This window comes from Diabrotica virgifera, chromosome 6 (assembly GCF_917563875.1).
Source record: "Diabrotica virgifera virgifera chromosome 6, PGI_DIABVI_V3a".
Taxonomy (NCBI): Eukaryota; Metazoa; Arthropoda; class Insecta; order Coleoptera; family Chrysomelidae; genus Diabrotica; species Diabrotica virgifera.
The window spans coordinates 222,863,141-222,888,393 of record NC_065448.1 but is presented as its reverse complement, the minus strand read 5'-3'; the positions used below and the strand labels follow the sequence as shown (position 1 = coordinate 222,888,393).

General features: G+C 34.2%; 1 protein-coding gene across 4 annotated transcripts in view; it reads left to right on the top strand.

The window, feature by feature from the left end:
- The window catches only part of LOC126886734 (protein cycle), a 118,684-nt gene that overhangs the window by 24,660 nt on the left and 68,771 nt on the right, over positions 1-25,253 (top strand). For 2 of the 4 annotated variants that reach the window (XM_050653749.1, XM_050653752.1), the window contains exon 1: positions 18,199-18,518. The exons of 1 other annotated variant lie outside the window; for it this stretch is intronic. In XM_050653749.1, the coding sequence (XP_050509706.1) occupies positions 18,349-18,518 (170 nt within the window). In that variant the 5' untranslated portion in view covers positions 18,199-18,348. Of the gene's footprint in view, positions 1-18,198; positions 18,519-25,253 lie in introns of those variants that run through there. One more of the 4 variants, XM_050653748.1, reaches the window with a different exon arrangement.

The window sequence follows — 25,253 nt, the reverse complement described above, 5'->3', positions numbered from 1 at the left end:
TATATATATATATATATATATATATATATAATCGGTTTATAACGTTCTACGACGTCTTCCGATTCCCAATCGCCATTGCTCTCAATCGTAGCACATGTCTTCGTTCAAGCCTCTTTCTCCGATTTCCCTATGGATTCCTTCTATCCAGCTTTTCCTAGGTCTTCCTCTCTTCCGCCGTCCTTTTGGTGCCTATCGTAGCACTTGCTTGGGTAATCTGTCTTCTTCCATACGTTGTACGTGGCCAAACCATCTTAGTTGCTTTGTTTTTATATCGTCCATTATTGTATGCTTTACATCCATTATCTCCAATATTCTTGTATTTCTGATTTTTTGTATTCTTGATATACCAGCAGATCTTCTCCAGAAGTCCATTTCAGTTGTTCTGAGCATATTTTCGGATTTTTCTTTAAGTGGCCAAACTTCGCTGCTGTATGTTATAATGCTCTTAACAATGCTGTTATAGATGTTACGTTTATTTTCTTTGGAGATACTTTGGTCCCATAGGATTTTGTTCAATAATGCGATAGCTTTCCTTCCTTGTGTGCACCTTTCTTGGATATTCTTGTCCAACGTTCCATCTTGTGTAATTGTAAGACCCAAGTATTTATATTCCTGACAGTGATTAATAGTTATTTCATTTTCCAACGCTAGATCCTGCTGTATACCTCCAACGCACATATATTCCGTTTTCTTGGTATTCACTTCTAAACCCCAGTTCCGGTACTCTTCTATGATTTTTCGGGTCATATATTTAATATCGTGATAATCCTGGGCCATAAGAATCTGATCATCCGCAAAACATAGAGTGTATAGCATGTTATCATCATTTAGCGGTATACCCATATTCTTACATTTCCTTTTCCAGGATTTCAACACTTGCTCTAAATATATTTTAAATAGTGTCGGCGATAGACAGCAGCCCTGTTTAAGACCCTTATTCACTTCAAATCCTGACGAGATTTCCTTGCCTAGCTTAACTTTTGCTATATTATGTTGGTATAGATTTTTTAAAGCTTTAATGAGGTTCAGACTGATGTTAGTTTTTTCGAGGGCTTCCCAAAGTTTACTTTGTGGTACAGTATCGTATGCTTTTTTTAAGTCTATGTACACTAAATGCAGTTCTTGATTGTATGCTATTTGTTTGTCTATTAACTGTGTTACACAATATAGGTGGTCAGTGGTGGATCTGCCAGCGCGGAAACCGGCTTGCTCTTCGGCCTCTAAGTCCTTGTATTCTTCTTCTATTTTATTTTTGATAATTTTTCCGTAAACTCTGCTGATGGTGCTTGTGACAGATATTCCCCGGTAATTATCGCATATATTTTTACTGCCTTTCTTGTGTATTGTAGAAATTACAGACAATTGCCATTCTTGTGGTATGACTTCGCCATTCATACATCTATTAAATACATCTCGTTAAATAGAGCGTTGTAATAAAAGCAATTATAATTATTATTATAATTATTTATGAATATAATAATAAGTATAATTGCGTTTATGTCTATGTTATGCATATATTTCTGTCCCGATTAAACCCCGGTTAACTAACCGGCTGTTAACGGAGACATAAAGTACCGGGCCTTAGTTGAGCAGCGACGCGAACTGTCGCTTTTATATGATCATTGTGGTAGGGGAGCCCAAGCGGGGATTTTTGCAGTTACTCGAGCGCGTCAGATTAGCATATGAGGAGAAACCTGGTACCCTGAAGATGTACCTCTACCATATATTGGCTCTTAACACAGGGGAGTTCGTTAAGGGGGGACCGAAAAAAAAAATCAATCCTTAAAAAAACTCGAAATTGTCAGATTAAGATAAGGTTTAAGTAAATGCAAAAGAGTGTATATTTCAAAAATCTGACGATTTGAGCCGGGCGTAAGGAAATGGGCGGGTCCCAAAGTTTCACAAGAAAAAAGCGAATATTTCGCGAAATGAATGGCAGATCGAAAAACTAAAAAATATTTGCTCAATATTTTTTAAAAATCTATCGAATGATACCAGACACGACTTCCCACGAAGAGGGGTGGGGGGTAAATTTAATATTTTAAATACGAATCCCACGATATTTCGCGAAATAAACATCAGATCTAAAAACTGTAAAATACACTTATTCAATATTTTTGAAAAATCTATCGAATGGTATCAAACTCGACCCCCCACGGAGGTGGGGTGGGGGGTTACTTTAAAATCTTAAATAGGAGCCCCCATTTTTTTATTACAGATTTGGATTCCTTACGTAAAAATAAGTAACTTTTGTTCGAAACATTTTTTCGAATTATGGATAGATGGCGTTAGAATCGGAAAAAACGATTATTGGAAATGGAAAACTAAATAAAAAAATGACAAGCGCCCACTAAAATGGAAAACTGTACTTAACTTTTTTGGTTTTAGGACCTACTCTACACAACCCAATAGGTCCCAATAACGCTCGAGTGACTGCACATTTAGCATACTTTGCTCCCCTACCATTGGTTTACAGTGGTGAATGGGTAAATATCCAATCTAATATTGAGGTTAGTATGCTTTTGTAATTTAATACGATTATGAGTGCGATTTTTTTTATTCTGCATGACATTTGTGTACTTATTAGTTGTACTTTCATAGTACCTGAATTACCTTATGTTTATTAAAACGTAAATAATGGTAATGTCTAAAAAACATTGATCACCTACAGTATTCCTAATAAGGCCCGGGTGGGCCTTATTAAGACTACGGGTGGGCCTTGTTAAGACCACTACAATAACACGTTTTATAAGTTTTTAACTTTGTTTCAGAAAGAATACTAAAAAGCTTAAGATGCCTAGAGCTTTATGGACTGAAGAACAAATGGCTTTGGCCTTGCAAGCAGTTAAAAATGGGATGTCAGTAAGAACAGCCGCCAAAGAATTTAATATTGCTCGTCGAACACTTAGGAATCATTTGCTTAGTGGAAAAGCGGAAAAGAAACTTGGGCGCCCTTCATGTTTAACCCCCCAACAAGAATCTGAGTTGTGTGGAAGAATTTTTAGGCTAGCTGACGTTGGAATGCCTCTGACATCAGCAGTGATAAGACGTTCTGTCCATGAATATTGCCAAAGAAATGGCATATCTGCACCTTTAATCGATAAAAACTTAGCTGGTCGAAAATGGCTCAAACTTTTCTTAAATCGACATCCCGAAGTAGTTAAAAGAAAATCTCAATTTATGAATCCAGCTAGAGCCGCCAAATTAAACAGATTCATAGTCAATGACTATTTTTAAAAGCTACGCGAAGTTATGTTGAAGCTTGATATCCTGCAAAGCCCTCAACGCATTTTTAATATTGATGAGAAAGGTTGCCGCCTAAACCTTCATAAATCACAACAGGTATATGCTCGTAAAGGTGTCAAATGAGTTCATTTGATTTTGCAAGAGCACGCTGAGAATGTGTCAATCGTCGGTTGTGGAAATGCTATAGGACAAATAATTCCACCTATGATCTTGTTCAAAGGAAAAAGAAAGAAGAATGAATGGTATGACAATCTTCCTGCTGGAACAGTTATTGAAATGACCGAGAAAGGAAGTACGACTACGCCAGTTTTCATTAAGTGGGTACAACATTTTGCTAAGTACAAGCCAATAGGAAGAGTACTGCTTATTTTTGATGGAGCATCGTCCCATTTGGATGCAGGTATTGTTGATGAAGCCGAGTCGCATGAAATTACGCTTTTTTGCATGCCAAGTAATTGCACACATAAACTGCAACCTATGGACAAGGCGGTATTTAAAGCCTTCGAATCTTACTGGGACGACGAAGTTATCACCTACTGGACAAATAAACCAGATCGAACGATCAATAAATTTTCGTTTGGCACAATTTTCTCAAAAGTATGGCCAAAAGCAACTGCAGCATCAAATGTTATTTCAGGTTTTCGTGCTACGGGAATATACCCGTATGATCCGAGTGTCATTCCTGACATAGGTTTTTGCCCATCAGAAATAACAGAAAATAAATTAGACTCAGAAGATTCTGCTATTCCATCAGCTTCGACTTCCGCAACGAATAATCCTATTGGCAGCTCCACTCCCGACAGAAAAAAGAAAATAAAAGCTCTAAAGGAGAAAAATACGCAAGATAGCTCTGAGAGTTCTGACGGTTCTGACAATGAATTTTCAGTACATGACAGCTCAGAAGAAGAAAACGAAATGTCAGTAAGTTTCAACGCAGTGTTAATAACACCAGAATTGGAAACTGGAAACGCAAAGGTGCTAGAAAGAAATCCCTGAACTATCGAACACAGGAAGTCACAAAATCATTGTTTGATGAAGCTGGTTTAAATGACCCTAAAAACCAAACAAGAAAAGGAAAAAACTTGGCAAACGGAAAAATAGTCAAAAAACAACTAAAAAAAGGAGAAGAGAAAAATAAACACTGCTCACTTGAAACCTCAAAAAACAAAGAAGAACGAAAAGATAGTTGGTATTGTTTCGTCTGCAATGAGGATGTCGTTAAGGATATGAGACTTTGTGACAGCTGCAAACGATATATTCATGAAGAGTGTGTAGGACTTTCAGCAGATGATAAAGACTTAGTTTTCATATGTCCAGACTGTTTGCAATAATTATTTTCAGTACCTATTATTTTTTACAAAATAAATGTCCTACATGTCACCTTTGTTTAATTTGATTAATGTATAGTTGCACCAATAGACCTTAAGCTTAAGACGTGGAACGTCAATGCGACATAAGCTGAACTGGGCTAAACTGGAGCTAAAGATCTGTTGGTGCAACCAGGCATAATTGTCACATTTAAAAAGTGGGCCTTATTAAGAACATGAAGTGGGCCTTATTAAGAACATGGTGTTCCTAATTAGGCCCAGAAGCAACCATTTTTTAAAGACTAAAAAGTAACAACTCATAAAACATTTGACAAAATTTAACAATCTCATATTAAATTTAAATATGTGATTTATCTTCTCTGTGGTTTTCAGATTTATATCGTGATTTTATTTATCAAAACACAACTAACAAACATTAAGTGGGCCTTATTTGGTCAACTTACCTTATTTATAGACAAAAGGGGTAAAACTCTCATAAAAAATTTTTAGGGCTAAAGTATTCCCGAATCATAATTTACTATTATACTTTTGGAAAGAGATTAGGAATTTACAATGTATATACATTGTAAATTATTATTTGGGAGTGCTCCTAGTAGCATTTAACGTGTCTTGGTTTGTTTATTTCTACTGCATATTGATTGTAAATTTAGTATATATATTTTAGTATTTATTTTTATGTACAATATTTTAGGCACTTTTAATGCAAACTGTGTAAGCATAATATTAACTTATTCAAATGAAATTATTTAAAATTGCCTTATTATGTATGCTCATGAAATGGTGCTGTTTGTTTTTCAATTTATTATAGGATCGCGCATTTTCCGTTTAATTAAGGGTTGTTTGTAATGAACGAACTAATTCGTTATAGAAATTTTACGATAGTAGTACATTTACTATGCAGAGAAAGAGTATTTAATACCGCTTTAGATAAACTGATAGCAATCTTGTACAGTAACTCAAGTAAGATTATGGAATTTTATGAAAAATGTATCTCTGATTATCAGCTTTCCAGTTTATACATGTCAATTTGTATCGAGGAGGGGGAGCCAATTTTCATGCAAATTTTCATTCGTCCCCCTTTTCCTGCTCCGCATCAGCCCTCCAGTTTTTTTAAATAACAAATGTAGTCGAGTGGCACATCATTTGAAAGGGAAGGGTTTTCTCTACAGGACCCTCTAATTTTTTTAATTTGCGGAATAACCTTAAAGATAATTTTGGATTTAACTAATTTATAATACATTTTTTAAGTCCAACATTATCTTCAAACTTATTATGTAAATTAAAAAAATAGAGCGTCGTTTAGAGAAAAAAAATTACCTTTCAATTGATGTGCCACTCGACCACACTTGCTATTTAAAAAAAGTGAGGGTTTATGCGGGACAGTAGGGGCTTACATTTGAGGGCATGAATTTTACATGAAAATTCGTCCCCCTTTCAATAAAAATTGACATATTTTTTTAAATTTTGAAGAAGCTCTTGGTTTCTGAGTTTCTGAGGGGGTCAAATTTTTGTTGGAACATACTGTACAGTTTAAGAGTAGAGTTTTTAAGTTAAATTTTTTAAATTGTCTAATTTAGGCTACGTTAGACAATAAATACACTCTTACTATAGTTATATATCTTTCCTTTTAGCCCTTCCCTGATTTTTCGATCACATAGTACCCCGCTCATTTGTTGTTAAACCAACGAGCCTGTATCCTGTGGGCAATTTCTCGATCTAGTGCCCATTTTTCGTTATGTTATAGCCAGTGGCGCACCTAGAATTTTCCTGGGTGGAATTGGCTTGGGTACCGAAATTATTTTTTTATTGTTTGTGAAAGACAAGTTACATTTTCCTACTGGGTGCGCCACTGGTTGTAGCCAAGGTAATTAAATTATCCTGCTCTTTCTAGTTTTCCTTCAAGCTACTCCATTTTTCATTCCTGTTCCTCCCAAATACATGTAGGGGAAGGTGACCTGTGATGGCCCCCCTAAACATTTTTTGTTATAACTTTAAAACTAGTTGAAATATAAAAACAAGCTTTGGTGAAAAATTATGTTATAATATGTTGTTGTCATTGCTACATAATCAACTTTATTATTTACTTCTAGTTTAGAGTAAAATATAAAAATACTTTAAAAAATGAAGAGGCCGTCATAGGCACATGTTATCTAATGATAGCCCCTTAAAAAACGTATTTACGAAATAGGTAGGTACTTTTATTTTATAATAAAAAAAATTTAAACGTTAAAAAATAAACAGAAAAGAGCTAGAAATGCTTTTCTGGCTGACAAACATCACAAATAAAAGTCTTTGTTGACCTAGGAACATCAGCACATTCCGAGTGACACCAGCTATTGCAGTTCTGGCACTTTAGCCAAAATTCGTTAGGACAGGAATGCGAATAGAGCTCGTTGCAGTATAGACATGCTGTATCTGATTCATCACTATCGTTCTGATCATACATTACTTCCTCAAGACTATCTTCTTTTATTAGTTTATCAATTTTTCTTCTGGCTTCATTTGCTGTTTTTCTTCTCTCTCTTTCTAATACTTTTTTTTTGGTTTCCTTGATTTCTTCTATATCTGGGATGCTGTTGATAACACCTGTCTTTCCACGTTTTCTTTTCTTTTCCTTTATTATTGTTGCCTTCGGAAGAGGGGACGGATGTGCTTGGAATGTGGTCATTTTCATTTCCATTTCCCTGGGAATTATGTAAGATTGTTGTAATGGATTTATTGCTCACTAGATGACTTTCATTTAAGATAGGATCCTCGATTTCATTTTGCGGTTTTTCTTTACTGATTGAATTTATGAGTTGTGATTCTTCTTTCTTCAGATATATTTTCCAACTCCTTATCTGTTGTAGAAGCAGCAGAAAATTTCCAGTCTTGAAAAACATCTGGATTAAACGGATATATTCCAGATTTTGTAAAAGAATTTATTGCATTTGATGAAGTTGCAGCCTTGAGATATGCATTATTAAAAAGTTTTGCCACTTGAAAGTGAGTGACAGTCCGTCCTGGGTTAACTCTCATTCATTTTTGTATTTCAGCATTATAAAAAGTTTGTGGTGGTGCAAAAACGCCAACATCAAGGGGTACTTCCAACCCCTTGTGACTACTATGTCCATCAAGAGTTAATAGGACTTTATTTTGGTTCGATGGTTTAACGTGCAAGACAAAGTGCTTTAGCCACTTGACAAATATTTCTGTAGTCATCCAGCCTTTGTCTTGGCAAAATGCTACACTGCGTACAGGTGCGTCATCCACTAACTCGTCTTTAAATCGTTTTCGAGGAAAAATGAAGGCGGGAGGAACGAATGTTCCTATGGCGTTCATACAACAAACAGCGGTATAATTGTGTTTACGTTCAGCGCTGCTAATAATTCCAATTTGTTTTCTTCCTTTGGTTGCAAGAATTTTGGGAGGTTTTGTAGGAACTGTACTCATACCAGTCTCGTCTACATTGTAGATATTTTCAGGAGAAAACTGATATTTGTCCATAACTTCTCCAATGGAACTGAAAAACTTCCTAATGTTCTCTTTATTGAAAGCCTCTGCTCTTGCGATAGATGTCTGCTCGGGAGTTCTAACAGTTATCTGTGGGTTCCTTGCGAGAAACCCCTTCAGCCACTTTCTACCAGCAATGCCTTTTTCTTTATTAAATCGGTGGTTAATTTTATGCTTCTCCGCTATTTGAAAAACAAGCTTTCTTAATTCTGTACTTGTAAGACCAAAAAGCCTGGTTTCTAAATTAACAACATGCTTTGCTATTTCGGCTTCAACATTGACATCAAATGTAGGCTTATGTCCACCTAAATATCCTTTTATACTGCCTTGTTCATTTTTAAATCTTCTACGTAGAGTAGCTCGAGGTAGTGATGTTGAAAAATAACTATTCGTTACAAAGTACTCGTTACTTATGAATACCGAAAGTAACGATTACTATACAGAGAGGCAAATCGTTACTTTGATTACTCTGATTACTTCGTTACTTCATACCAATCGTATTAGAGCGAGTAACGATTATTATATCTCCTTTGATTACTTCGATTACTCTGATTACTTCGTACCAATCGTATTAGAGCGAGTAACGACTATTGTATCCACAACCAGTACACTTGATTACTTTCTAGATTCTAGACTGTGATAATGTTTCTAAGTATGATCAACAACTTTAATTTTGTATGTATTACATTGGTTTTATTAGATTTAGACCAAGGCATTTATGAGGGCGTACATAATACCTACCTACTGAGAAATACGATTTTCGATATGATTACCGGTTACCGGTACTCAAATACAAAAGTAATCATATTAATCAAAGTAACGAATAATGTAAATGATTACTTGTTATATCGAAATACCTATACAAAATACCTACCTACTGAGAAATAGAGAAATACGATTTTCGTTAATATCATGAGTATCTCATATTATGATTACCGCTACTCAAATACAAAAGTAATCATAGTAATCATAGTAACGAATACTGTAAATGATTACTTTATACAAAAGTAACGATTTGTAACGAATACTCGAAAGTAACTATAATCAACATCACTAGTTCGAGGTAATTTAAAGGTTTTTACTGCTGTTGTATAACCCATTGTTTTATTTCGTAATGCTTCTAATGCTTGCGCCATATTTTCTTCATCCCACTGCTGTCTGTTTTTTAAATTATTCTGAAATAAAAAAGTTTTATTATATCTATTCCTACGATGGTCCCTGTGCAATAGGGTGGTGCGAAAAAAGTCAAGTTGATAATTCCGTGTCGCTATAGCGCGGAAAAGTTGCGATTTGTAATTACAAGAAAAACAAAAAAAAACAATTATTCAAATCGGACTTTATCTTCGGATCCCGCAACAGGCATAAACATGATGAAAAAAATGAAATTTTACCTTTTTTCAAAAAATTTTTATTCATCCTTCGTGTACCTATTTGTTATCCCTATAGTAAAATTTATTTAAAGTTAGCATGGTAGAGTAATAAAAAAATTAGATTTACGCATATAACGAATATCTTCTGATCCCGCAAGGTCAATCAAAGTCTATAAAAATTTGAAATTTTTTATGATTCTGATAAATTAAAAAACATTAATTATCTCATTTTTCTGTTACATTGTGAAGCTCTTCGCTTGTTTAGATATTGTATGACAATATTTAAACAACCCAGAACTCAAAACGAGGGGGTGGTTGCAGTTCTAGCTCCACACGCACCGACGCACCCCTCTCTCCAACCAACCAATGAGTGTGTGTTTTTTACATTATTTACATATTATGTACATTGCTTTTTCATCTGTTTGTGTCCATCTTTTAAACATCAACTTTGTATTGTGATTTCTTGGTAACATCTGGCAGCACGGACCTTGATTTAAATGTTTTCCTGATGAATCCATCCGTTGATTGGGGCCCACATATATTAGCATTAGACGATGCTTCCGTGGGCAACGTTAGACACCGCTAGTCAGCTTGCATGTGGCAGGGATAGTTTTTGTACATTCCAGTCTGGCATGTCTCCCGATGTAATGCAAGAAGTTATATCTTCATTTGAAACTCTTCGAAGAACTGGTGGAGAAGATAGTTTTGTAACATTCCAGTCTATTATTTCAGTGTAGTCCTGTGCTTGAAAATTTAAAGTAGGAGGGATAAAATTTCTAATACGTTTATGCCCTTTTGCTTTAGTCTGTCCGGCTTTTAACACTCTCCTTGGCCCTAGCTCTCTAATGTGTTTCCTTTCTCCCTACTACTTGAAATTTTGAAGCACAGGACTAAACTAAAATAATAGACGAATGTTGCAAAACTATCTTCTCCACCACTTCGTCGAAGAGTTTCAAATGAAGGGCGACATGTCAGACTGGAATGTACAAAACTATCCCTGCCACAAGCCAGCTGAGGAGCGATGTCTAAAGTTGGCCACGGAAGCATCGTCTAATGCTAATGTATGTGGTCCTCAATCAAGAGATGGATGCATTAGGACAACACTTAAATCAAGGTCAATGATGCCAGATTTTACCAAGAAATCACAATGCAAAGTTGGTGTTTGAGAGCTGGACACAAACAGATGAAAAAGAAATGTACATATGTAAATAATGTAAAAAACACACACTCATGGGTTGGTTGGAGAGAAGGGTGCGTGTGGAGCTAGAAGTGCAACCACCCCCTCGTTTTGAGATCTGGGTTGTTTAAATATTGTCATACAATATCTAAACAAGCGAAGAGCTTCACAATGTAACAAAAAAATGAGATAACTAAATGTTTTTTAATTTTTCAAAATCATCAAAAATTTCAAACTTTTATAGATTTTGATTGACCTCGCGGGATCGGAAAATATCCGTTAAATGCAGAAAACAATACCAATCGCAACTTTTCCGCACTATAGCGATACGGAATTATCAACTTGACTTTTTTCGCACCACCCTACTGTGCAAGTGTGCATATGCTTATGATGGCCCCAGGGCCATCGTAGGTATACTAACCTGGGGCCATCATAGGCAAAATGCAGTGTAACACAAAAACACTAAAAACTTTCCATATATGAAAACATAAGCGTAAAACTACTATCGAATATGTAACAAAGAACTAACTAAAATCTCTTTCTCCAAATGATATCCCATTATCCCTTTAGATACAAACGGAACATGCATTTTCAAATATCAATTTTTAACATCATTTACTTACCTGATTCATTTTTTATAGCAGCCACATTAGACACTGATGCTTCAACAAAATTCGTTTACAAACTAAGCGGCCGATATCGAAAGCATACGGTAAACAAATTACGCAACCAGAGCTACATACTGGAAAATAAAGAATCAGGGCCCACACAGGCGCAGGGCCATCACAGGTCACTTTCCCCTATCTAATCCGTTTTTGACCTGATAACGTTAACGTTACATTTTCCTACTGGGTGCGCCACTGGTAGTAGCCACGGTAATTAAATTGTCCTACTCTTTCTAGTTTTTCTTCGAGCTACTCCATTTTTCATTCCTGTTCCTCCCAAATACATGTAGGTATCTACTCCATTTTTGACCTGATAACGTCAACGTTACATTTTCCTACTGGGTGCGCCACTGGTAGTAGCCACGGTAATTAAATTTTCCTACTCTTTCTAGTTTTTCTTCAAGTTACTCCATTTTCCATTCCTGCTCCTGCCAAATACATGTATCTACTCCGTTTTTGACCTAATAACGTCAAAACATAATGAAAAATTGTTAATTAATGTTGTCAGTTGTTTCTTTATTGCCGCTTGAGGTAATGCTCCTCAATACTTGAGGAGCAAAGTGTTCAATCAGTGTATCCATTATATCATGACACATGGATGTCAAACAAGGTAAATATAAAAAAACTAGTCACAACACAAAGGGCAATGGAAAGAGCAATGCTAGGAACACGACTATCAGATAGAAAGAGGAACGAATGGGTAAGATCAAAAACAAAAGAGAATCGAATGGTATAAAAAGAATAGCCGAACAAATTGGTACTAAGATTCTCAAGATAGAGTTTGATGGAATGAGTTGTGAGAGGTGTATGTTCAACAATAAATAATAGGAGGCTCAGGAGAAGAAGATTAATATACATTTAAATTGTTTACACCAATTTTTTCATACCAGAACTGTGCAACTTGCATTTCCAGATCGTTACAGCAAAAGAATCTTCACAAGTATAGGTTTGAGACAGAAGCTAGGACAAATAATCCCCGGACAAATAATCCCGGACAAAAAATCCCCACAAATTATCCCCGGACAAAAAATCCCCGGACAAAAAATTCCCACAAAAAATCCCCACAAATAATCCCCACAAATAATCCCCACAAATAATCCCCGAACAAATAATTATCGGACAAAAAATCCCCACAAAAAATCCCGGACAAAAAATCCCGGACAAAAAATCCCGGACAAAAAATCCCCACAGTTTTTTTTGGACAAAATATCCCCACAAATAATCCCGGACAAAAAATCCCCAAGAAATTTTTTTGCTACTAAATAGTTCTCTAAAAGTTTTCCCGTGAATGCAATCGACGCAAATGTTTTTCAGCTTCAGTGCATGAGAGTTATAGCAATCGCCAAGAAACCAGTTTTCTGCACGAAAATAATGATTAGCGATTAAAATTAAGCATAAATTGTAATTTCGATTACCAAATGTCGAATTCCAATTGTGAATTTTTTCAAAAATCGTGGAAGATATGGGGAATAAGCTAAGGCTTTGGGAATCATGTTGTACTTATTGTCTATTCGTGATGATAACTGCTGGTCCAGAAAACGATAATCTTGATTGTAATGCAAAAAATTCTGTTCCTTTTTGTAAGTTTAACGTCAAAAATATTTAGTCATCATCATCATCAATGGCGTTATAACTTTTCAACCTTTTTCTAGGCCGCCAGACTGCATCTTTCCATCCGGGGATTTTCTGTCCGGGATTTTTTGTGGGGATATTTTATCCAAAAAAGTTTGTGGGGATTTTTTGTCCGGGATTTTTTGTGGGGATTTTTTGTCCGGGGATTATTTGTCCGGGGATTATTTGTGGGGATTATTTGTGGGGATTATTTGTGGGGATTTTTGTGGGGATTTTTTGTCCGGGGATTTTTTGTCCGGGGATAATTTGTGGGGATTTTTTGTCCCGGATTATTTGTCCGGGGATTATTTGTCCGGACCCCAGTTAATTGTCGTCTACCAGGACCATGCATGAATGTAGTTCCAGGTACTTATATGCTTCGTGTACTTGTTTGAGTTTTGGTAGTAGCGAGCTTCTAGGTACTTCCTGATGTAAGAAGCTTCATCATGGTAGCAGCCAGCTTACTTTGATCTGCTACATCTGCTGCACTACATGGTTTGAGTATCCCACCAAAAAGAGGACTAGATGGATTCAAATTAATACAAAAAAACCCAACAGGGATTTAAACAATACACACGAATTTTGAACTAAATTACCACTTTAAATAGACAAAAATTATAAAAAAAAGGATTCCCACTTCTATATCTTGAAGTGAAACTGACATGACGGAACGCCGAATCAGAGTTGCCAACATCAAAAATTTTAAATAACTAGATGTAAGTAGCAGAATAGTAATATACTTGGTATGAATACTGTGAATATACAAAAGGTACATGGAAATAGAACTGAAATACATGAAAACTGAGATTGCAAAATAAAAAATAAACAGAATATTTAGTTGATACAAGAGTTAAGCGCTAACTATTTTTAGAAAAAAAAATAAAACACGACAGAAAGTTAACAAGTGGATAAAATCAAAAGAAATTGGAATAAAATAATTGTTTGAAGAAAAATAACAAACCTGTAATGTTTATAACATTACAGTAGTTTATTAAATAGGTAGGTATACATAAATGACTGACTACAGAAATGAAATTTTTAAATTGTAAAAATATTGACTTGTTCCACAACTTGGGAAACAACTGATACTGGGTTATATATTGTACTAGTACGACCAGCAAAAAATCATTTTTTGCACGATTGATCATTTCTGACTGTTTACCGTGACAGATTTTACGTCAGTAGGTGACATTTACTAGCAACTCGACGATAAGTAATCCAACTCGACGGTAAGTACTCCAACTCGACGGTAAGTAATTCACTTACCGTCGAGTTAAAAAATCTCTTAATTTTAATTTATTTTTTGTATGAATAAAGAAAACTAACGAATTATTTATTAATATTGAACCTTATGGTACAATTTGTTAATTTTTCTCTTCAAATACGCGATCAAAGTTGAAAACTTGGAAATATCAATGCCATCATAAAGAAAAACGGTGGATTTAATCATTGAATATTCTGCCCAGAGGCTTCCAGAAGCTTTCAACTGCATTATGTCTTTGAACGAAATATGCCAATAGAGTCTTTTCTTCGATTCTTAAATTCTTGCCTTCGCACCATTTTTTAAAACTTTGGTACAGTAGGAAAAATGAAAGAATACCCATGAACGAACATATAAAACACGCTGTATTTTCCTGTCACCGTGTCATACAAAAAATTGGCCAGCGTAAGTACATGTAATAATTATTATTACATGTACTTGCGCTGGGCAATTTTCTTTGTGACACGGTGACAGGAAAATACAGCGTGTTTTATATGTTCGTTCATAGGTATTCTTTCATTTTTTCGACTGTAGGTATTTTGATAACGGATTTTGGATTTTTCGGGAATAATTGCGGAACACCCTTCTTCCCAAGCCCGTTCAATTTCTTCAAATTCACTTTCGCTCATATTTTAATTTATAATAATCAAAATTGTACTTAAAATTACAGTGGAACCTCGATAACTCGGATTAATCGGGACCGCGGCCGATCCGGGTTATCGAAAATCCGGGTTAGCCGGAGAATATGGTAAAATTAATAAAATACGGTATACTTACAGATAAACTCCGTTAGAATTGAAATATCATGAAATATATATAAATAGGTATGCACAGTACCTACACATATAAATTACTAAAAACACGCAAAAACAAATGTAAGCAAACGGAAGCGAACAATATTATATTATAATACAAGACTGTACTACACACAATACAGTCACAATCGATGTGATGTTACTTAAGAACAGTGAAAACTAAAGACCATTGTTTGAAAAAGAATTTTTTAAATAGGTAGTCTTTTAGTCTTTATAAACAATGCTGTTTGAAATATATAAAGGAATACTATGTACAGACAGGTGTCTGTTGTTTCTACCGGCGCGGCGTGTGCCATGAGTCATTTTTACTATCGTATAGTTCAAGTTACACAAATACACATTATCTCTCAAATATTATATTACATACATTTTTATTGCTGAAATGTTTATCTGATAATAATTAACTATGTATTTTGATAGGAAATAAGTCACAATTAAATTGAAAAATAATTTTATTAACATTTCGACGCCCAAATCGGGTGTCGTCAAAATACAAAATACTGAAAATCAAAATGTTTATTTGATGAAAATCGGTCCGGGTTAGCCGGACTTCCGGGTTATCGGGGGCCGACTTATCGGGGTTCCACTGTATTGACAACTAAATAAAAACTCAATTCTCCATTGTTATTATGCACCCTAGTTACTACCTAACAACCAAAGTATCTATCTTGATAAAATGAATGAAACTAGTCAATATGACGAAAATGTTTAATTTTATAATTTATAATGGTATCAATCGTGCAAAAAACGTTATAAGCATGTCGAACGTTAAGGGTAACTGATCTCAGACAATAATAAATTGTCTTCGATCGGTATAAAACCCTTACCGTTCTCCATACTTAATATATACCCTATTCCACGAACATACGCCTGTTTTGGATTACTTCGACAACGAATATTTTACTGTGCAAAATACGAAGAACGAAAGTAAATTGCAAATTACATTGTTGTTTATTGGAATAATTATTAGCGCCATTTACTTTCGTACTTCTTATGTTGCACAGTAAAATATTCGTTGTCGAAATAATCCAAAACAGGCGTATGTTCGTGGAATGGCCCATACTATATATTTCTTTATTATAATATAAGCAGTGTTATTGTCATTATTTCGATAGACACTGCATTCAATACCTGTCATCTCATTGACTAATTTAATATAGATTTTTTGAAATAATGCATGAATTCGACAGCGTATGTAATTTTGAGTTTATTCTGTTCGAGATGACGTCCGCGAACTGGACACGCTTCACGTGCATCTCTTTGAATTCTCTTCAAAGCGAGGGAGACAACGATAATAAATGTCACAAACAGTCGAAACTTCACAGCAGGATTCGTAAACTTGTACACAAAATATATTTAATTCATTATTCCTAGAATACTGTTAGTCATTTGTCTTTTTTAATACAGGGTGTTTAAGTTTTTATTTGTTATATTAAATTTGTGTTAACTTAACTCTTGCTTGGGCAGCCTACGGAGGGCTGAAAGACATATTTGGAAGCAGTATCTCTCTCTCTCTCTCTCTCTCTTTATCTCTCTTTCTCTCTCTCTCTGTCTCTCTCTCTCTCTTGTCGTTTCCCCACTACTGAGGATCGTGATTTCTTCCAATATTCCTAACAATGTTTCTCCATTGGTCTCTATCTTCAGCTGCTTTAAGAGCTTCGCAGAATGAGTTTCCAGCTGAATTCTTTATTTGGTCGGGACCATCTAGTTGGTGATCGTCCTCTTGATCTTCTCCCCGGAACGTTTCCAGAAACAATTAATCTCTCCAAACTGTCGTCACCTCTGCGAACCACGTCACCAAAGAATTGCAGAATTCGTTGCAGATATATTGTGGACAGCCTTTTTTTTATATTGAGTTGGTTTAGAATGGAAACGTTTGTCCTATGAGCTGACCAAGGTATGCGCAGCATTCTTCTCCAGCACCACATCTCAAAGGCATCAATTTTTTGGCGCTCGCATGCGCGAAAAGTCGAGGTTTCTGCTCCGTATAGAAATATTGAGAGTACAAGGGCATTCACCAGTATCATCTTGATATTTTGAGAGATAGATCTGTCTTTCCAAACTTTAGTTAGGCATCTCATCGCATTTTTTGCCATACCAATACGTCTCCGAACTTCTGCTTCACAGTTACCATCGCTAGTTATACTAGACCCGAGATAGACAAAGGTGTTTACTATCTGGTATTCCTGTAACATGTTAGTCAGTTGAATAGTGTCGAATTTGTCGACCACCATTATTTTTGTCTTAGCTTTATTGCTAAAAGCGTTCGACAGGGTCCGACATGAAAAACTAATAGAATTATTGAAAAACAGAGATATACACAGACGAGATTTACGAATTATCATAAATCTGTATTGGCGTCAAAAGGCCAATATAAAGATAGAATAACAAGAATCCGAGAATATTGATATAAAGAGAGGGGTAAGACAGGGTTGTGTTCTGTCGCCGCTAATGTTTAACCTATACAGTGAAGCCATATTTCAGGAAGCGATAGCGGAGCTAAGTGATGGAATCTCTATAAACGGAAGAATAGTAAATAACATAAGATTCGCTGATGACACCGTTATAATGGCAGACACCCTGGAATCGCTACAAGAATTGCTAAATAGAATTAACGATTATTGCATTCGATACGGACTAAAAATAAACAAGAAAAAACTAAATTTATGTTCTTCTCAAAAACAGTACATGGAAATGAAAGGTTAATGATAGGGCAAACCCAAATAGAAAAAGTAAAGACATACAAATATCTGGCCATATCAAAAATGACCAAAGCAAAGAAATTAAAGTCCGAATTGAAACTGCAAGGCAAGCATTTATAAAAATGAAGACACTGCTTGCAAACAAAGACCTTCAGTTGCCTCTCAGATTGAGGGCTCTAAGATGCTACATATTTTCTATATTGCTATACGGAATAGAAGCGTACTATACTTTTTTAGTTTACCCTGTATATTAAATGTTATGAAAATGACTAACAGTGCCTGTATAATTGAGCTAATCAGAATATAAAGGCGATAGATATTTTCAATGCCGAATTAAAAATATATTTTTAACCCCTTGTCAGTTACATCGTTACGACATCAAATCCGGCAAGGGTGATATAATTAGTAAACAGGTAACCAACAGTGGATGACAGTTCCTAAGTACATGCGTATTGGAAATATCAAATCAAATCTATCTCCCGCTTTAACTAGCCGATATAAACTGCCAACATAAAAGAACTCGATGTATATTTCAACGTTTCTCTCACTAGTCAAGATCATTTCATTTCAAACTAATTAGCATTTTCTTTTAATACATAATAACTATGTACAAGGTGATCTGAATGGATAGATATCTAAGTGTGTAAATTGTGCGCGGAGTTGTTTTTGGAATATTTCGAGATGGTGGCTCGTAATTTCGCGGTGCAAGACGTTTCGAATTCTCGCCTTCTTCAGGAACCCGACGATGACGACAACGGGTTTATTACGTTGCAGGAACTTAAGCCGGTCATCGTGCAACAAAGTATGCAGACGTACCAGCGCAGTTACTATGAACTGCCCAATATGATCGAGTGAGTACATACCATCTATTGTTTTATTATAGTCCATTTACTCACGGTTCTTGTCCCATATTTTAAAGAACCGCTCCGATTGACATGAAATTTGGCATACACCTAGCTAACATGTTAAAGAAAAAAGTGATATTGTTCCAATGAGTGCTTTTGCCTGGGGGGTGACTATCGCCCCTTCTCGGGAGGAGGGGGGAATATACGTTCAAGATAAGTCCGGAAGTGGATAAACTAACTAATTCTAAGCAACTTTTGTACTATAGAGTTTTTTTAAGTCAATACTTTTCGAGTTATTTGCGGGTGAATATGTTCATTTTTCAATACAAAAACACGTTTAGTAAGTATTTTATCGAAAAAAAATATTTGTAACAAGTATGTATACATATATGTAATTTATAAAAAAGTGAAAAAAACATGGTGTACGTATGAAGTTTGTAGATCAAATAGGAGCAGTTAGGAGTTATATCTAATGAAAAGTAGGTTTTTATTCGTCAAGTTCCAAAACGAATATTTCAACGTGAAATAACCAAAAAAATAAAGCACTTTTCGAGGAAAACTCATTACAACTTTTTGTTTTTTTTATTTCTAGCATCAAAAGTAAGCAATTTACGCTCAAAATAAAGTTGGTCGATTTTTTTTGTAAAAAAACTCGTGAAAATCACCTCCTAATTAGGGGGTGATTCACACCAAAAGAAATTATACCGCTTCCAAAATTACTTTACTTATACATTGTTTATATTATGGTCTGTAAGTTTCATCGGTTTAAACTGTCTATTTTTGAAAGGGCTGCAGTTGAAAGGGCTTGAACGGATCAGTAATCACGAGTGTATGCAAATTTTGAACAGCCATATCTTAACCAATTTTTGTCTCATTGGAAAACAAAAAAATCCAAAATATTCACAAAAGCAAAACCTACATTTTTTTACTATTTGAGATTTTTGATATCACTAATACTTTTCATTTCGAAAAAATGAAATATTTCTTTCAAAATTAAAAAAAAATAGTTACAGTAGAGCGTCGATAATCCGAACCCTGGTAATCCGAACGCAAAAAAATTGTAAAATAAAAAAATATGATCACGGACCGAATTTTTGGATTTAATATATGATAATATGGGCAAAATATGACCGCGGATTTTTGTTTTGTTTATGCAGAAATACATACGAGTACAATATAAGTATTTGTTTATTATGCAGGTGTTTTATTCCTTGTAACTAAAACGTATGTACATAATATGTACTATGTTTATGAGCTTTGTATGTATTTTGAACATATGTTCGATAATCCGAACAATTTGATAATCCGAACTACCCCTGTACCAATTAGTTCGGATTATCGACGCTCTACTGTATTTATGATATAAGTTTTAAAAGTACACGTTTAAGGCACGCATGTGAAAGTTTGCAGAATGAGCGATAGCGAGTTCTGCAATTCACATGAGTGTCTTAAAAATGTACTTTTTAATACGCATATCATACAATATTTTTTCTACAAACGTAATTACAGGACAATATCTACAAAAACTTTTACTTGAACTTGACTGACATTCCATTTTTATATTTTTTTGACATTACATCAACATTGCCTATACGGTCAATACGAATTGCAGTGCCATACGAATTTTAAAGCACTAGTGCTTTAAAGTAGCATTTTTAACGCTCGTATGGAGTGCTAAAAATTGCATTTTTAACACGGTTGTAGAAAAAATATTTTAAAACCAATTTTTTTTCAAAAATAAGCTCTTTAAACCGATGAAACTTACAGATCGTATAAACAATACATAAGTAAAGTAACTTGTGAAGCGGTACTCATAAAATTTGTTTTGTATTTTAACTGTTTTTTCTTCTTTCATCTATTCTATCTACAGGGTGCGACATTAGCTCGAGGAAGTCCAACTACTCATTGTCGTAAGAGATACGAAAAAAATTAATTTGGGTAAGAGTGGAGGCATAGATAGGACCGTACTTTAAAAATATTTTCAAATATACAGGGCCACCCATACTAACAGGGTGAAACAAATTTTTCCTTTTTTTTTTTTAATGGAACATCTCGTATATTTTTACATCTTTAAACTCTCCTCGATGTTCCTGCTTTTTTAATATAAGATATCAAAAAATCTATTCATATTCAATCGATTTTTAATATACCTACCTAGTCTACTATTGTCCAAAATTATTAACACATCGTAATATTTAACTTTGGTATGCAGGGTTGGTCGAAACTTATAATGAGTATTTTCTGAGTTATATTAAATGGAACACCCTATATCTTAGTAGATATTGTGATGAAATGCTATTTTTTATGATACTTTACTATTCCTTAAGCATTCCCTAGACTTAATAACACTTTAATTTGTGAGTTATTCGTGATTCTTTGATCCAAACATTAATTGCAACTTTTTATTTGCAATTTTATTAGGTTCGTCATGAACATATTAAAGCAAAAATAATTTAAAAAAAATACATATGAGATATCAAAATACCTAAATGGTTAAGATTGTTGGTGTGTAAAATATTAATAAAAATAACGATATTATACACAGTTAGTGTAGACTTTGACACTAAACTTGCTTCAAAGTTTGACATTGGACTATTTTTATTATTCTAAATGGGAAATAAGCCACAATTTAACTTAAAAAAATGATTTTATTGACGTTTAGACTTACAACTCGGACGTCGTTATCAAAATAAAAAATATTACAGTAATATTTTGTATGTATTTTGATAACGATGTCCGAGTTGGAAGTTGTCAATAAAATTGACTGTAAATTTCATTAAGATCGGTTCAATAGATTTTGCAAAATAAATGTTGCAATCCAGCTTTCGCAAAAAATATTCATTTTTTCAAAATGTCACAGGACTGAAAATAAAGTAGATAGCAAGTTGAATTTTTTTTGCTTATAGAGGTGTACTGTACCTTTCATTTGCAATTTGCAAAATTAAAATCGATTAATTACCACGGCGTCAGGAAATTTTTTAAATAAACATTAATTTTTGGTGTTACGCGCAGGACAGCGGTGTTCGATTCACACAAGTTGATTTCCACCAAAATTTAAGTTATATAAAGAATATATGAACAAAGAAAGTTTTTGCTACAAAAAGTGTTATTTCAAAAGATAGAGTATGTGTTTTTATTTTGCAATAAACAAATGTATTTATTTATAACGAAATGTAATAAAAATTAAAATGTATCAATATTTATCAAAGGTCATTGGAATGCCCAATCAGAGCAAACTATCAACTGTCCTGCGCGTAGCACCAATAATTAATGTTTATTTTAAAAAAATCCTGACGCCGTGGTAGTTAATCGATTTTAATTTTGCAAATTGCAAATGACAGTTACAGTACACTTCTATACGCAAAAAAAATTTCAACCTGCTATCTGCCTTATTTTCAATCATGTGACATTTTGAAAAAATAAATTTTTTTTGCGAAAGCTGGATTGCAAAATTTATTTTGCAAAATATATTAAACCGATCTTAATGAAATTTACAGTATTGTTTTACTGTATCATAAAGTTTTTTTGGGTGAAATATGAACGTCCTAAGTGTAGCATAAATGGTTGAAAAACGTAAAGTTCGAATACTTGTTTTTGTATGGTTTTTTTCGCAATAATTGCTATTTTGCAACAAGGGTGACTATTTTTTAAATTTCTAACCAATTCTATGTTGTAGGAAATTTAATTACGCAACTTTTCTGTTAGTAAAACTTTTCTCGGAAATGAATAGTTTTAAAGTTATAATCAAGAAACCAAGAAAAAAATCGAATTTCTCCTTCATTTTTTGACATTTTAATTATTTAAACAATGTTCCGGACCTTTTTGAGAGGGAGGATAACTCAAATATTATTATTTGAGTCATTTTCAAGCAATTTCTGCAAAAAAATTTGAGTCCCCTCTCAACGTCCAAATGTACTAATATTTTTACAGATGCGCCCTGGTCTATTAAATTTAGACTTTGTATAATGATTGGAATTAAATGCGAATATCTATTATATTCATAGTCTAAGTCTAAATTATCAAAGTCTTAGTCAATGAATGTTTTTATTAATATTTTACACACCAACAATCTTAATTACTTTGTGTTTTGATTACTCATCCAATATCAACAAATTCAGGATCGGTTTAGATTATGTATTTTTATTTTCTAAAAATCTAAAAAAGGCAATTAGGAAATGCTTAAGAAGTAGTAAAGTATACAATACTACTTAAGAAAACGCAGAAAATACTTTAAAATCCAAGTTCCGCTAAATGAAAACACAGATATACCTAGTAGATATAAAACGCGTTGTTATCCAAAAAGTCATCTACGATCTTTACCGAGACCTATGTATATGTTACAGTTCAAGTTGATTCTCAGTTAGAGTTGACTCCAACTAGTTGAAGTCAACTCCAACTGAAACGAGCAGTAAAAGTTGATTTTAAAAATTTAAATCAACTTTTACTAGTTGGAGTTGACTCTTCCTGGATCGATTCAGTAAATGTTGATTATACGAGAATCTCAAGTGCATTTTTGATGAGTGTACGTTTCTTTGTTTTGACCGTTTCAACTACTTATTAGTATAGTCTGTAACGTCGCCCCCGTTAGATAAATTATTCTGATTCGATTTTTTGCACAAACTTACTCAAAGAAATACATCCGTATAACAATCCTTATAACAAATACACAGGGTGTCACGCGGTACCGCGGTCGAAAAATTGTTTAACCAATTTCAGTAAAGTCACTCAGTAAAGTGACTTTATCGAACGAGTCTGATATTACGAGCAGAGGAACAGACGCGTTCGATAAAGAGTATTGAGGTGGTGCGTACAAAATTGCATCGTCAATCATAAAAAATATTAACACTTATTATAACTTTGAGGAAATTTTTTTAATTTTAGACGAAATAAAAAATTCGTATGACAGTAATGACAGATGACTTTTGCATGATGGCCGGTTTTGATGTTTAATCGATAGTTATCAATATTGTATACCTACCTAATTACTAAATCTGTAAAGTTTTGATTTATTTTGTATGAATATAATTGCGAAACACTACAGAATTTTACTTTTTGACATAAATTTTATTAATAATAACATAAATTTTGTACAATATTTTTAATAATTAAAGTAAATAAATTTTAATTTCACTCAAATAAATAATCGATTGCTGCCATTGACCACTTACATTTAATCTCGGTTAATTTGATTAATTATCGCGGCAGGTAAAGTAACATTCTTCTTTCAATACAACAAAGTGTTACTTTACTGCCGAAAATGAGAGCAAATGAGTACAATAATGAATGATTTTGGTGAAGTTTGGCGATAAACAATGATTTTAAACAAATTCGCAAAAATACATAATTTTTTCACTTCGTACAATTTTTTTTTAATCCGTTGGGCATTTTTTTCTCTAAAATTGACTGTTGTTGAGTTATTAGCGACTTAAAATTTGAAAAACGCCAAAATAACCATTTTCAAGGTTTAATAACTCGGTTAAAGATAATTATTGTGAAAGTCGAGCGAGCGGCCGTGGAGTAACGGCATAATCGCTGGCCTCATACGCCAGTGTACGTGGGTTCGAGCCCTGCTAATGACAAACCATTTTCATTTTCAATAATGACACGAGCCGTCTCACCGTGCCTCGGAGAGCACGTTAAGCAGTCGGTCCCCCTGGGCTAGGGTACATCGACACTAGTTACTTGAAACAGGGTTAAAGATGTAATTGGCGCCTTAACTGTCTGAAAGGCAAAAATGCCATACGATATTATATATTATGAAAGTCAGAAACTAAAAAAAATCAAAAATTAAAACTACCTCTATAAGATCCTGAAGAAATTTTTGTCATTATTTCATTAATAAGATATTATTTTTAATTATCAACAATGAGCACTAACCGTGTATTGAGGCGGACGTCAATGTGAGTGCGAGTGAGATTCACCATTGGACGGCTGGAATGGTGCATCTCTTTAGCACTCACCATTGACGGCCGCCTAATACGCACTTAGCGCTCATTGTTAATAATTAAAGATAAAGCTAAGTAATAAAATAGTGACAAAAATTTCTGCTGGATCTTGTAGAGGGGGCTATAAACTTCGATTTGGTCACTTTCTGACTTTCATAATAATGGATTTTAACCGAGTTATTAAGCCTTGAAAATGGCTATTTTCGCATTTTTCAAATTTTAAATCGCGTATAACTCGACAACAATCAATTTTAGAGAAAAATCACAAAATACCTTTTTTTGCTCAGAATAACCCAAATGATCTAAAAAAAATTGTTCGAAGTGAAAAAATTATTTTTGTGAATTTGTCTAAAAAAATTGTTTAAACAATTTATCGATCAAGGTACTGCCTGGCACCCAGTAGATTTGTTATAAGGACCTCTTTTTGAGTAAGTTTGTGCAAAAAATTCGAATCGGAGTAATTTACCTAACGGGGGCAACGATACAGTCTAGACTAATTTGAACATATTCAGTAACATTTAATTTCTAGAATCGGCTATTTGTGTGAATCAGAATCAACTTTTACTAAATGGCATTGGGAAGAGTATACTTTTCCTAGTTGGAGTCTACTTTTACTAGTAAATGTTGAATATAAATCTTCATTTTATATTTATAAGGTCTGTTCCAACCAACAGTCAAACTAGTCAGAAATCGTCAGCAAACAGTTGGCCAGTGCGAGAACATAATGCAGTCATAAGTGCTATCCCCTCTACTCGTATTGATCGACTATTCGCTGATAGTTTCTGACTGGTTTGAC